Genomic DNA, 15,403 nt, shown 5'->3' on the forward strand with positions numbered 1-15,403 from the left:
GGAGATTGCACTGGAAACCAGACTGTGTTGGTCGAAAGCTGCTACATTTTCATGTGTGTGTTTGCCTCCATGCATTAGGGGTCAGTTCAGCTCCAAAAATGGGCAGGACTGATTCAAAATAAAGCCTGCCCTATGGAACCTGAATCTCTGGTTTCCTGAAGAAGTTCGTTTGTGAATTTGCGTTGGAGCCCCTGTAATTTAAAACTGCTTCCATTTTCCTGCGATCTAGACAAGCAAGAACAACACAGTAACCACCATTTATCCTCCACAGGAATGAATCCCCCCCCCCGACAGTGTGCTTTCCTGGTGCAAGTTACAACTTATGCACCAGCTTTGTTGAGTTTTGGCCCTAAACATTATTTTTCTGCTTGAACTATTGAATGGATTACATTTATGTAAATCATATTTATGTAACTTGGTTTGGAAATATTACTCCTTCCCCTCCAGTAATGTCATCAGTCAGTAAGTAATCATTCCTTCATAACACATGAAAATGCTAAAGAAGTACCTTCTTCCAGGATAATCTCATGAACTTTAAACAGGCATGTTTAAATTATTTAGACGGGCTAGGAATAGTTTGTGTTTCCTACCCACTGCAGAGGATATAATATGTTTTGTTGATAAATGCTCTTTAAAATACAGAATAGAAACATTAATGGCCCATTGTTGATTTTCTGAATCAATATTATTCAAGCCAATCGAAGGTTATCACTGGCAAATAAATAAATAAATTAATTAAATAAACCCAAACAAGTAAGTAAATCAGATTTTCCTCAGATATGAGTTACCATAGATGTTAATACCAAGGTTGCATAACCTTAATAAACCCCTATTTGCCTACTTACTCTTTGCTTCGCTTCTATTGGGTTTCTGGAAACTATGAAGACTTGTAAATCACAAATAGTCCATCTTTTTAATAGTTTGGGGGACCCCCTCTGCAAAATACCTCAAAAAAGTTGCAATAACTAGCACATCTTCAGAGAATGCCAAGCGGTATATTTTCAGTGTGGCATATGAGGATTTAGCTGTATGCCTCCCATTAACATTTAATGTGAATTACATGACTAAATCCCTATGAAATGCTTTGAAAAGTGACCCCTTTGACTATGGTTCAATTAACTCGTGATTATTAAATATCATCATAACTTTTGTATTAGTAAAAATGTATGTAGTGATGAAGTTTAGTGGATGTTTTTCTGTTTTTATAAACAGGAAAAAATGAATAGAAATCAAATAATTCTAAATACACATTTTACAATAATATACAAAATACTGTACATGGCATTCAAGTGTATATTTTACTTTCTGATGTCTTAACTGCATTTAATTTGTCACTGAACAGCATTTGTTTTTTTATTTATATAAAGATGTTAGAATTGATCTGTGTGTTCTAACATCTAAGAAGACATTGTAAACAGTCAACTTGGATGGCATTTGAATGGATTCAACATTTTATTTAGGTAATCTGGTTTAGTGCACCATCTGATGCCTGCGCATTCCAGAATTGTCAATGATATTGCTGTTGCCTTTGATGATAGGACATGCGTAACTATTTCTGTGAACTTATCAGACGCTTTCAACTTAGTTCATTAAATTTTTACTGTCAATGCTAGAGTCAGTTCGTTTTTCCAGACAGTTGAAAGGTTTAAGAACATTTTTTTCCACTTAGGCCTGGGCTACACTGGGGTGTGTGGTTTCGAACTAAGATATGCAACTTCTTAGTTCGACTTACCTGGCTGTCCTCATGGCAGCTCCCCCATCGACTCCGCTTACTCCTCCTGCAGAGGTGGAGTACAGGCGTTGATTTGGGTATCGATTTATTGCATCTAAATGAGACGTGATAAATCGATCCCTGATAGATGGATCACTACCCACTGATCTGGCGGGTAGTGAAGACATACCCTTAGAAGCTATGTTTTGGAAGTCTTCTCTACCTATCATCCCCCATTAAAGCAGTATCCTTAAGAGCTAAATATTTTGCTAAGAGGTGAAGTTACAATGCAGTCATTTCACAACTGCTATAGTTAAGGCCATCACAACTCTCCTATTATTGTGACACACATATGCATGAACACCCAAAACTGCATTAAAAGAACATTATTAAGATGGCAAAGTCAAGCTCTCAAACATTAGGAAATGTCAGAATTAAAAGTGCCTGTGTAACCTTAATTTTGCCCCATGGTGTGTAAGAATTATAAAACAGTCTTTAATTACATGATCACATACTTCAGTCAGTGCACAGTCTAGATGGTGGTCATGTAGTGAGCAGCTATTCAATATTTTATTTTTTCCTCGTTCATAGACTTGTAGAACTGGAAGAGACCTTGAGAAGTATTCTAGTCCAGTCCCCTGCACTCAAGACAGGACTAAGTATTATTTTAGTATTATCATCCCTGACAAGGGTTTATCTAACCTCCTCCTAAAAATCTCTGATGATGGAGATTTTTCAGTGTTCCATTGTTCAATGTGTGGCCCTATGTCTTATTTGTTGCACACTATTCAGTCCTGGTCTGTAGACAGAACTATTAATTTCCTCATAGTTTTTTTTTATGGCACTCATCACTAGACTATCGGAGTTCTTCACAAATATTAATGCATCTATTTCCACAATACCATTGTGAGAGTCATAGATTATAAGGCAAAAAGGGACCATTGCAATCATCTTGTCTGACTGCCTGTATAACATAGGCCACAGGAGTACCCTGAATTAATTCCTGTTTGAACTAAAGCATATTTTTTAGAAAAACTAGCAGTCTTGATTTAAAATTTCCAGTGATGGAGAAGCCTCCACAGTCCTTGGTAACTTGTGCAAGTAGTTACTCACTATTAAAAATGTGTGTTTTATTTCTAGCCTGAATTTAGAATTAAGGTAACACTATCTTTCTATCATAATGTTGGGTTAGGTATTCCTGGATCTCAGATTAGCATGCGATTTTAAATATAATGTATACACACTCCATGTGTAACAGAATACCTAGCTACAGTGCAAAGAGCTGTTCTCTGAATTTGTGCCCTATTTTTCATTTGCTCTCTTAACTATTCTGATTGCTAGTATGAAATTGAAGTAAAATAAAACTTCTGTTGATCCTCAGAAGACATAAAGAGCCCGGTCTCTGCTGAGCATATGTTTTGAGAATGTATACGGGAATGGATTTAATTTCAGATACCAATACAAAAAGATGGCATTTCGTTGTAGAGAAGGGTCAGAATCCAAGCTCTAGGTCCAAATTCCATTGTATGCTGGGATGTTCTGAACTAAATTTTGGCTTCATCTGTCCTTTTATCATCACATGTGGCAGAATTAGAAGCAGATTTCTTATTCTTTTGAACAGTAATACTTGCACTTAAACAATGCTTTATCAGGAGATTTCAAAGCACTTTATAAAAAGGTAGATACCTTTTATGTACATTTTACAGATGAGGGAAACTAAAGCATAGAACAGTCAAATGATTTGAGTAAGATCAAACCATGTGTGTTGGCAAAGCCAGGATCCTGACTCCTAGTCCTGTAGTGTCCATGGAGCATGCTGCATTCCTTATGGGAATTTCCCATTTAAGCTGCTGTACACAGTGCTGCAGATTAATTTGGGAATGCATATTTTATTTAAATTTTACACTCTTTTAGATTTCCTTTTACTTCTCTGTGCAGATATAATCAGTGTCTACATCTAAACCTGTTCTGCAGAAACTGGTTACACTAATTTGCCACTGCAGCATTTATTTTCTTTTTCCTCCCACATCCCCATTTTCTATAAATCATCAATTCCATCATGTTACAGAAATTCATTCTCATATAGAGCAAGCATTTGCTGAAATATTGAAACTTAAGGACTTACTGTCTCACCTATTGTAAATACCCACTTTTATGGTCTCTGCATTTTAGCCGTTGGACCATAACAGTTCAGCTGTATTCTCTCAGTTCAGGAAGAAGGACCACATCACATGCAACAGCTTCTTAGTGGTCATGAAGACTTTAGTTTTATAAAGTGGGCTTTTTGTTTGTTGAGAGAGAAATGAGTGGACACAGATTGATCCCCTATCTCTTTTTGTTTGTAGTATGCACATATTTCTGTTAGTCTGTGTGCAAGGTAATAACCAGAAGCAACAAGAGAGATCACAGTGTACAAGTGTAGCTTCATTTCTAGGGCGTTGGCAAAAGCAAATGTATTTGGATGCCTTCAGCTAGCAGTAATTTCACTGTCCAAGCTGCTGCTCTGTATTCTGCTACCAAACACTGTCCTTAGCAGCTTTTGGAGTGCATCAACCTTACGCCAAATGATTTAAACATTGAGCTAGGTGAATAAATGATTTTTTTGGTTTGGTGACAGTTCCGAAAATTTAAAAAGAAATTGGTTTGGGTTGAACTGAATCTGAAACTTTTCAGAATGTTTAATGAATTGAACAAGTCTGTTTTGGGTCTTTTCCAGAGTGGGGATTTGAACCTTGGTCTTCCAAATCTCAGGTGAGTGCCCTAACCACTGGGCAAAAGGTTATAATGGAAGGGCACCATCACCGCCTCTTTCTCTAACTGTTTTGTAAATGACCAAAACTATTTGTGAAATTCATTAATTGTTTTGAATCAACCAAAACTGTTCTCCTCCTCCTTCTCTCCCCCCCATAAACTATTTGCCTGAAAAATTTCACCCACTGTTTGCAAACATTGTGCTATTGGACTAAAACCTTCATGTTAAATTTATTCGATACTGTGTACAAACAAAAGTGAAAAACTCAGTAGTCGATTGGTATTTTCCAAATTGACTGCAAGGTTGAATATAAGTAAACAAATATCACTGATGGTGTAATGTAAATATTGACCTTGTCTAAACAGCTTGTAAGTGTGTGGCAACCCAGTGTGTGAATCTACAGTGCACTAGCTTTTCGTGCAGTAAAATCCCATGTGGATGCTGCTATAGCACACTTTAAAAGTTCCTTGGTGTGCTTTGATGATTAAACAGGGGTATGTCAGAATGCACTACGGAACTTTTAGTGCTCTGTGGCTGTGCCCATGGCATGTTACTGCCTGCAGACTAGTAGACTGTAGAGTGCACGCTCTGTCTTACCACACACTAATGTCCTGCATAGACAAGCCAATAGCTTCTTACTGATCTTATAGTCTCTGGCATTAACAACCATACATATAAGAATATTTTATGTTTGGGCGTGTGTAATGATTTTTAATCTGACAATATTCTTATTTTAAAAGCATGAAATATTGCTGCAAACATAGCCAAATATCTTGACATTGTGACATACGACTATGCTGCAATGGTAATAATGAGACTATTTTGTGTACAATAGGAAGATATCCAACCCAGCTATTTTGTATGTGTAAATTGCAATGATGATTCAGAAGATTGACTTGGGGAATGAACCCCAGCAATATAATGTTTTACCTAATCTTTAGTTTTCTCACTGAGCATCTGGATGTCATATGGGATACTGTTATCTGGCTTTCTTCACTCTGGGGCGAATTGCTTCAAGAACTGTTCGTTGCAAAAATCTCATTTCCAAAAGCTAATAGTTCCCAAACTTATCATTATATCCTATTTTGTTTTCCGTATTGCTTTAAATTGCTTTAAAATACCTTGAGGGATTAATATTGGCTTGGCAACTAACTGGTTGTTCACATCAAGAATACCCAGGTACATTTTTAAATAGAATCATTACGGTAAAAAGTAGTGGCCATAAAATGGACATGAAGGCTCTGTGAACTCATCTCTGAGGGCTATGTAAAAGAAAGGGATGAAGTGTTCACCCACTTGAAGATGTCCATCCTTTTGTGAAGAGGAAGGACATTCAGCTGTCAACAAATCTCCAGTTCTTGCAGGAATATGCATTTAAAACCTTAAAAGGAGAAGGCAATTGAAAGCTGCGCATTAAAATGTAGAAATGGCAATTCTATATTTGCTTTGTGATCCACTTTAAATTTAGGAATTTGAAGCCAAGCAAGTTCAGTCTTTTTTATTTTTCACTATCTTAAGGGTTTTCTCTGCCCCATTACCATAGTATTTAAGTGCTGGATGGATCTGCAATGCTTTTTATCTAAAACAACTGCAGGAAGTTGTGTTGGTAAGTTAGTAGAGGGCATTCTTTCCTCTGATGATACTGAACCAGTGCCCCATCATCATGATAAGAGCACTGTACTGCAGTAGCTGCCATTGTTAGGATCAGACCAAACAAAAAACAAAAACCCACCACCCTGACTACTTCTGTCCACTGATAGGTCTTCGGTACTTTTTGCAAAAGTGCAAGTATTTTTTCATGTGTCTTAGTCAAATTACCACACTCCAGCTACGTTAAATTCTCCCTGTATTTTCAGGTGCAAAAGAGGAGGGGTTTTTTTGTTTTGTTTTAGGATTGGGGTTTTTTTTTGTTGCTTCTAGTCATTGTGTAGCATTGCTGTGTACTCTTAAATAGCTGCTTTGTTGCACCTCCGAGGTGGAAGCATTTCTACCGTGGATCCACATGTATATATTAAGTATGCGGATTCACCCGAGGAGTCCCATTTACTTCAGGGACTCTGCACACAACCAAAGCTCCACGGGAGTGGATCCCTCTACAAGACTGGGACTGAAAATTTGTAAAGTGCTGTGGCATGAAAATCTCTATCAATAAATAAAATATTTTGCATATATATTGTTTTATTAATGATAAAGTTAACATTCATCTGACGATTTACATTAATTTTTAGGCAGTTAATCTAATCATGTTTTGCAGGGTTTTTTTTTTTTTAAACAATTACCATAAGAAGTGATGTTCAGATTATTTTATTTCCCTTTTTCTCTGGTCATTATAATAGATGGAATTTTATATTTGCTGCTTCTTGTCTAAGTATAAGCACATAAGAGTTAGTCTTTTGTTTGAGTAGTCTTTTAGTGTCAAATCTGTATAGTGCTGAATCCAGATGGAATCAAAGGAGCAAGCTGATTAAGCCTTGACCAGCATGCAAGGGTATTTTAATGAAAATCAGTCTGGTTTTCACTTTGATGTTGTGCACATGTGCTTTGCTAAAAAGGAGTGTTTCAGATTTTCCTTCAGATAATTCTGCAGACTTGCTCTATTGTTACTTGACTCGTGCCAGACTGGTAACTCATGGTAGGCATGTGATCTTTGTCTTTATTCAATAGTATAGACAACTGTTGCTTGCAATGTTGAGAATCCTTAAAGTTATTAACCTAATTATATTCAGCAAATACTTGCATTGATTATAGATATAAGTAGCTGAAATGCTGCCAAATTTATGACTATTTTAAGTTGAAATATTTGGTTTGCTGTAATTTCAAGTCATGGTGCTGTTTTTCAGGATTTTAGGATAGCGGATGGTTTTTAATATATTACAAAGAAAGTGGGTGAACTATTCTTTCAACTGGAAATGTAAAACAGTTTTGTTTTTCTAGCTATTTTCAGGTTTTCTAAAGCTACACTAATAGTTATTCTGAATTCAATCTTTTGGCTTTAGTTGTGAATCTATTCACTTGCCTCCCCTTCTGCACTGAGTTCTAAGTTCCCATCTTCACTTTCAAGGCATTGCTCATCTCCTCCTCATCTGAGACCATACTCTCATTTCCTTCTTCTCTTCCTCTCACTGCTTTGTTGTTCCAAAACCTGCCTTTTTATCCCTCACCCACTGTCTCCTTCTTCCGTTCCACACCAGGAACTACCTCTTTTTCATGGGCTAAATAACTGCCCTCCTATTTCAAAATCTTTCCTTAAAGCATATACTTTCCACACAGTATTTCGTAAAATTAGTGCCCCTTTGAGCTTGCACCCCCATCCATTGTTTTAAACCTGAATTATGATGTCTCTGTCTTAATTAGATTGTAAGCTACTCAGAACAGGAACCATGCCATTTTATGTTTGTGTAGCAGGAAATGCACAGACTGCACTTAACTGATGATAGTGTTGAGGTTTTTTTAAATAATTTTTCTACATTAACAGAAATGTTTTGATACTCTTCTTCATTTTGCTTCTTTTTAGAGCCAGTGTATGTACCAACACCAGAAATAGCAAGACACAAGAAAGAGGAAGACAAACCTGGCTGCCTTGCAAAATACTTCAGTGTTGTGTGGTGTAAAGCTTCAAAGAAAAAACACAAGAAGTGGGAAGGTGATGCTGTTCTTATTGCAAAAGGAAAATCTGTGATACTGAAAGATATGGAAGGCAAAGACATTGGAAGAGGTATTAGATTTACATATAGTTGTTACTTAAACATTGGCCTAAAAATAATGTGTGTTTTGAATGAGAGCAAAAAATGCCAAAGGGAACAGTGGGGACAAAAAACCTAACTGGCTTCAAGACTGAGCTTGATAAGTTTATGGAGGGGATGGTAAGATGAGACTGCCTACGATGGTATGTAGCTGATCTGTGACTTCTAGCAGCAAATAACTTCAACAACCACTGATGAGAACTAGATGGGAAGGGCTCTGAGTTACTACAGAGAATTCTTTCTCAGGTATCTGTCTGGTGGGTCTTGCTCACATGCTCAGGGTTTTACTCATTGCGATTGTTGGGGCGGAAAGGAATTTTCCCCTAGGTTAGATTGGCAGAGACCTTGGGGGTTTTATTTGCCTTCCTCTGCAGAATGGGGAATGGGTCATTTGCAGGTTTAACTAGTGTAAATGGTAGATTCTCTGTAACTTGAAGTCTTTAAATAATGATTTGAGAAGTCCATAATTCAGCCAGAGGTTTGGGTCTAGTACAGGAGTTGGGTGGGTGAGGTTCTGTGGCCTGCAGTATGCAGTAGATCAGACTAGATCAGAGGTGGGCAAACTACGGCCAGTGGGCAACATCCGGCCCATGGGACCATCCTACCCAGCCCCTGAGCTCCTGGTCCAGGAGGCTAGCCCCCGGCCCCTCCCCTGCTATCCCCCCCACTCTGGATGGCGGGGCTGCGTGTCTGGCTCTGGGTGGGTGGCGCGGCGGCTAGACATGCTGCTCTGAGGGGCATGGTAAGGGGGCCGGGGCTGGAGGGTTGGATAAGGGGCAGTCGGGACAGGGAGCAGTTGGATGGGGTGGAGGTTCAGGGGGGGCAGTCAGGGGATGGGGGGGTTAGATAGGGGGTGGGATCCCGGGGGGCGGTTAGAGGCAGGGTTCCCAGGAGGGGGCGGTCAGGGGACAAGGAGCAGTGGGGGGATTGGATGGGTCAGGGGTTTTGAGGAGGGCAGTCAGGGAGCGGGAAGATAGGGGGCAGGGGCCAGACTGTTTGGGGAGGCACAGCCTTCCCTACCTGGCCCTCCATATAGTTTCACACCCCAATGTGGCCCTTGGGCCAAAATGTTTGCCCACCCCTGGACTAGATGATCATGATGGTCCCTTCTGATCTTACAGTCTATGAATGAAGTGCAATGAAGCTGTTTATAAATCGTGTAAATTAGTGATGACCAAACTCTGGTCTGTGGACCTATGGTCAGAATGGGAGAAAAATAACTATTACACAGAAACCCAGGACAAGTAGAAATGTTTTTGGACAAGTAAAAGGATAATGTTTCCTGCCCACTAGGCAAAAAGTACAGGGGAAAATGGGGCGGACTGAGTTACATCAGGGGCAAAAGCATTGAGCTGCCAGTCCAAGGAGAGGGGCTAGAAAAGAAGGGCCGAGCAGATCAGTAGAGCTGCCAAAAGGGAGGGGCTGGGCCTTGTTGATGTCAGCCACACAAATAATGCTGTGGAGAAGTGAGTTTGCACAAGGGACAAATTCACAGCTGAGCAGACAGTCCTAAGGCTGGTTTCAGAGTAGCAGCCGTGTTAGTCTGTATTCGCAAAAAGAATATATAAATCTCCCCACTGTATTTTCCACTGAATGCATCCGATGAAGTGAGCTGTAGCTCATGAAAGCTTATGCTCAAATAAATTTGTTAGTCTCTAAGGTGCCACAAGCAGTCCTAAGGCTGAACCTCCATTTGAATGTGTTACTTGTTAACATTCTGATTAGAGGTCTGGTGACACTGGAGCTGCATTTTTCAGCTACAGTGAAGTATCTATAAATATTGCCTTTGCCTGAAACACAAGCCAGAGTTGATGGTGGTGCAATTTTTAGTAGCAGCTACTGTAAGATACATTTTGATTTTATATTAAGAGGAAAAAATAAGGCTTGTAAGCTATAGGTTGCAGGCAGCTGAAAAATGTTGCCTGAAAGACAAGCGACAATTTAAGTTGCCAGCAAAGCCAAAGTAGATTATTTAGTAAGAAACTACAATTTTACAATGTGTTGCTGCAAAACACACTTGTATTTGAATTTAAGACAGAGATGGCCCTCCAATAATTTGTTACAACCCTAGCATTGCAAACTTTGCTGCTGTCAGGCACTTTAATTGAAAAATAATCCATGACTTTACAAATTTAATTTAATTTGTATCAAAACTATATAGACACTGACTTGCTTGACTAAAAAAAAAAAGTGAGGTGAGAGAATAAGAAATGTCTGGAATGCATCAACCACCCTGTTGAGTTTTTTGTTAAAATCATATTAGCCTTATTTAGCAGAGGGTCATACTGAAGGTCCTGATCTAGGTAAGTATAAAGCACATGGCACTTTCCAGAACTAATAGAAAGCTAAATATGGATATTTAATCTTTCCAACACAAAAACATTTCTGGTCTTTCAAGGCAAAGCTGCAGAAAAATCAAATCTCTGTGCTGGAAGCAGCCATTGACACGGATGCCAATTTCACCAGGCTCCCACAACCACTTCAGTTTACTTGAGTGTCACAGTCTGAAAATTGGAATAGCCTCACTTTCTTGTCAGAGAACCAAACTGAGTTTATAGATGCCTATGAAGGAGTGATCAGATATTTTCCCCACTTATTACTAGCGGTACACAAAAAGAAAAGGAGTACTTGTGGCACCTTAGAGACTAACAAATTTATTTGAGCATAAGCTTTTGTGAGCTACAGCTCACTTCATCGGATGCATTCAGTGGAAAATATAGTGGGGAGATTTATATATACACACAGAGAACATGAAACAACGGGTTTTATCATACACACTGTAAGGAGAGTGATCACTTAAGATGAGCTATTACCAGCAGGAAGGGGGGGCGGGAGGAGGAAAACCTTTTGTGGTGATAATCAAGGTGGGCCATTTCCAGCAGTTAACAAGAACGTCTGAGGAACAGTGGGGGTGGAGTGGGGGGGGGGAAATAACATGGGGAAATAGTTTGTAAAACTATTTTTTTGTTTGATGACATTTCTGTTTTCACTTCCTACAGTTGACTAAGGCAATGATACCCACTGTGTGGTCCTAATTAATTGCTAAACATAAGTAAATGAATTATTATTTTTAGGTACTGGATATAAATCTAAAGACCTTGAAAGTCTTGATGAAGGTCAAACGCTGATGATTGGAGGAAAAGAAATTGAAGTGATGGGTGTAATTTCAGCAGAGGACTTTAATAGTGGCAAATGTTTTCAGACTGGTGTAGGGACGTCCACCACAGTCCAAACTGCTTCTTCACAAAGTACCTTGAAACCATTCTGTAGCCCATTCAAAAATGTCTGCAAGCCAAGCACTAAAGAAAATCTACTTAAAGAGTCCCAGAACTACAAACCTCGCCATGATCCAAATGCATCAAGTAAGATTTAAAATTCTGTTATTTATTTAACCATCCGCGTCCTTTCGTAAGAAAGCTTAATGCGTAACCAAGGTTTTTATGTTCCCTACCCAAGTACTGAATGAGAATCTAGGGTATCCCAGTGAAAATCAAGTTTAACCAATAACACCACAACATGATTCTGTTCTACAAGTGGCAGGTGTGCTGTAAAGCATGAGACTGGAGACTGTCACTGACATTTGAGGAAGTATCCTAAAACAGTCCATATACCCTAGAGCAGGGGTGGCCAACGTGAGCCTGAGAAGGAGCCAGAATTTACCAATTTACATTGCCAAAGAGCCACAGTAGTACATCAGCAGCCCTGCATCAGCAGCCCTGCATCAGCTTCTCCCTCCCCATCACTCCCAGTGCCTCCCACCCACTGGCAGCCCCACTGATCAGCGCCTTCCCCCTCCCTCCCCGCACATCCCAATCAGCTGTTTTGTGGTGTGCAGGAGGCTCTGGGGGGGAAAGGGAGGAGCGAGGGCACGGCAGGCTCAGGGAAGGGGGCGAGAAGGGGTGGATTGGGGGCAGGGCCTGTGGCAGAGCCAAAGGTTGAGCAGAGAGCACCCCCCAGCACATTGGAAAGTTGATGCCTGTAGCTCCAGCCCCGGAATCGGAGCCTATACAAGGAGCTGCATATTAACTTCTGAAGAGCCACATGTAAAGATTCGCCACCCCTGCCCTAGAGTGTCTTATAGTGCAGTTCTTTATAAATATTATTGATGGCTATAAAAATTGTTTAAATCAGAATGGTTCCAAAATAGACTAGCGAAGAAAAATGAATGTACTGAAAAGAGAGACTGACTAGTGCCAAACATTCTGGAAAAGTTCTGGTTTGCCATAAAGTTCAATGGAGTGTTGACAGACTACACCAGCATGGTAGTTGCTGTGGACGACGAGCAGTGAAGAGGTTAAACAAAGTTAGAAGAATTGCTTCCAGGGGAGTCTGATCCCTCATAGCCACCAATGTGCAAACACAAAAAGTAACTAACAGTTCAAGTTCAATAAAACACCTACTGCAGGAAAAAAGTTCTGTAACACAATATTATAGTTACTTTGTGCTGTCATCCCATTAAATTCCACAAGTTAAGGAGGATCAAATTGGGTGAGTACTTGTATGGGAGAGCTCCAGTGAACACCTGGTAGTTGCAGGAAGTGGTGCTGAATATTTAGCAGGTCAATATCTTCCATCTGTCTTTAATAAGCCAGTGGTGCAGCCTGTTGTTTAGGGACAATATTCTGGAGAAGGCGCCATGTTTCAGATGAGAAAAAAACACCAGGTATATTAGTGTTATCAAACAAAATCTCTCATAATTTTAATTAAAAAAAATTCACCTAAACCACAACTTAGCATTCACACTGCAGTTTGTTAAACCCCATCCCATTTCTTTCATTCGTACATCATCTCCTGAGATTATAAGGTCTTCAGGGCTGGGCCATGTCATCCTACCACACTAGCCTTATACAAATAAATAATAATAAGGTCCTCTTTTTATCTTATGGTAATTTTTGTAAGAATAGACCCAGAACACTGGTCTAATTCCAACTGTATGATGTTCTGTCTCCCTGAAATCCCTTCTGTGGTTTCAAGATGATATGAGATTACTGCCCTAAATTGCTGTGTAGTGCTGCTGTGTTCAGCCACAGAGTTGGCTGCATTTTGTCTGTTTCTGCAATGCTGTGTGAAAGACCTGGGTTTCTCTCCAATTTTTGGTTTTTGGGGGGCCCAATCCTGTGATGGATTTGAGTGCCTCCTGCAACCTGAGCCTCTCAACTCCTATGGAAGTTGAGAGTACTCAGAACCCCACAGGATGGGAACCTTTTATCTCTAAACTAGCATGAGTAGGGTGTGCTGTGTTGTTCACTGTCTTGTGTTGCTCAGTGTTAACCCCTTCCAGTTCTGATGGACTCCAAAATATTCTACCCATTCCTCTGTAGTCTTTGAGGGGGAGCGGGGATGATGAGAATAGTGTGTGTGTGTGTGTGTGTGTGTGTGTGTGTGTGTGTGTGTGTGTGTGTGTGTGTGTGTAAAAGAAATAGAAGGTTAGCAACAGTGTTCTGATAAACTCTATTTTGAGTAATTACGTTCTGTACTCCTTGCAGTTTTAATTGGATGACGTATTTTTCCTCATGTCTTGTCCTAAACTGATTATTGTTGGTAATCCTCAATTGAACAGCTGCTATAGTTGATCCCATAGGTGGCAGATTGTAGTAAATGATGGGTGAAGTGGTTCTTAAACTTGTGTATTAAACTTTAAAGCACTTCTGAAACTTTAGGATATGCGACAGTGTTTTAATAGATTTTTTTTTTATTTATACTGTATTTAGGTACTTGATGTAACAATAGCAGCTGTTTTTCTTTATATTCTTTGTCTAGAAATGACCAATATGTTAAAAAGCAATTTTCAGCAGTTATTGAAGTCTAGCAAATAGTTACTTGATATAGTTACCTTGGAATAACAATACTTTTTGCTTACGAAGAAAACACAAATGATCTCTTACCACATCTGTGTATATTTTGAACTTTAAGATTCTTTAGTTATGCCATATCCAACTCCAGATCACCAGCGGATGTTCAATAAGGCTGGTTTACCTGTGGTAGATGTAGTTGTGGATCCTTACCTTGTAAATCATCTTCGCCCACATCAGAAAGAAGGAATTGTATTCCTGTACGAGTGTGTGATGGGAATGAGGTAGGAGAATAACTGTCCTATTAATTTTTACTCTGGTAATTTTTAGCTTGTTTAAAAAAAAACAGCCCAAAATTGAGATGCATTCTGTATTTCTCTGTTAGAAGAGAATGGTTGAATTATCCTATAAAACCAGTGGTTCTCAACCCGCAGGCTGCATGCGGCCCAAATAGCCCCCAGCTGTGTCCCATCTGTATGCTAAAGGGTGGCAGGGTCCAGGGCCTGGGCTGCCTCATGGTGGGGTCCGGGGTTGAGGTCAGGACTTCTGCCTAGCACGCTAGGGCAGGGTCTGGGGTCAGGGCTGCCGCCCAGCTCCACAAAGCAGGGCCCCGGGTTGGGGCTGCCACCAGGTCCTGCACAGTAGGGACTGGGGTTGGGGCTGCTGCCTGGCCCCGCCCAGTAAGGTCTGGGTTTGGGGTCAGGGCTGCACCCAGCCCCACACAGCAAGGTCTGGGGTCAGGGCTGCTGTTTGGCTCCATCTGGCGGGAATCAGGGTTGGATGGGGTCGGGTTGGGGCTGCCTCCCCGCCCCGCACAACGGGGTACAGGGTCCCTGCCATTCAGCCGCACCACTGGGGCTCTGCTCTTTGCCCCTCTCTGTGGAGGGGTCTTTGGGCTGTGGGCACTGGGCATAGCGGTGTGGTGATGGGGTGCTGTGGTTCTCAACCTGCAGCCCAGGTAACACATTGTGGCCTTAATATGCGGCCCACAATGATTAATAGGTTGAGAATCACTGCTATAAACCAAGCCAAAGTGCAGTGCTGGTTGGTATTTCAGAAATTTTCAGTCAAGTGTAAAGGTACGTTGATGTATCACTCTGTTGAAAAATTACTATATTTCTTTTACAGTTGTTACTTTTTATACTATAGGCTGCTCATGGTATGTGTTCATGTGCTTTGACATAAATTACTTGACTTCTTTCATTATTCAAAATGTTTAAGTAAGATCTCTAATTTTGGATGATCAGTATGTTAATCTAGTAATGAACCTAAATTTCACACAGGCATATAGAACTTTTTGATTTAACTGAATAAAAAACTACAGCGTGATCATAGTAGAAAGAAATAGCTTTGTATTTACTTAAAAAAAACATATTAGCCAGATGAGAATGCAAATAGTTGCAGG

At 40.1% G+C, this 15,403-nt stretch overlaps 1 protein-coding gene across 3 annotated transcripts in view; it reads left to right on the top strand.

Moving 5' to 3' along the window:
- The window catches only part of RAD54B (RAD54 homolog B), a 129,045-nt gene that overhangs the window by 84,621 nt on the left and 29,021 nt on the right, over positions 1-15,403 (top strand). For all 3 annotated transcript variants that reach the window (XM_038388936.2, XM_043507610.1, XM_038388938.2), the window contains 3 exons: positions 7,978-8,178; positions 11,281-11,568; positions 14,120-14,282. In XM_038388936.2, coding sequence (XP_038244864.1) covers positions 7,978-8,178; positions 11,281-11,568; positions 14,120-14,282 — 652 coding nt within the window. The remainder of the gene's footprint in view (positions 1-7,977; positions 8,179-11,280; positions 11,569-14,119; positions 14,283-15,403) is intronic.

This window comes from Dermochelys coriacea, chromosome 2 (assembly GCF_009764565.3).
Source record: "Dermochelys coriacea isolate rDerCor1 chromosome 2, rDerCor1.pri.v4, whole genome shotgun sequence".
Classification (NCBI taxonomy): Eukaryota; Metazoa; Chordata; order Testudines; family Dermochelyidae; genus Dermochelys; species Dermochelys coriacea.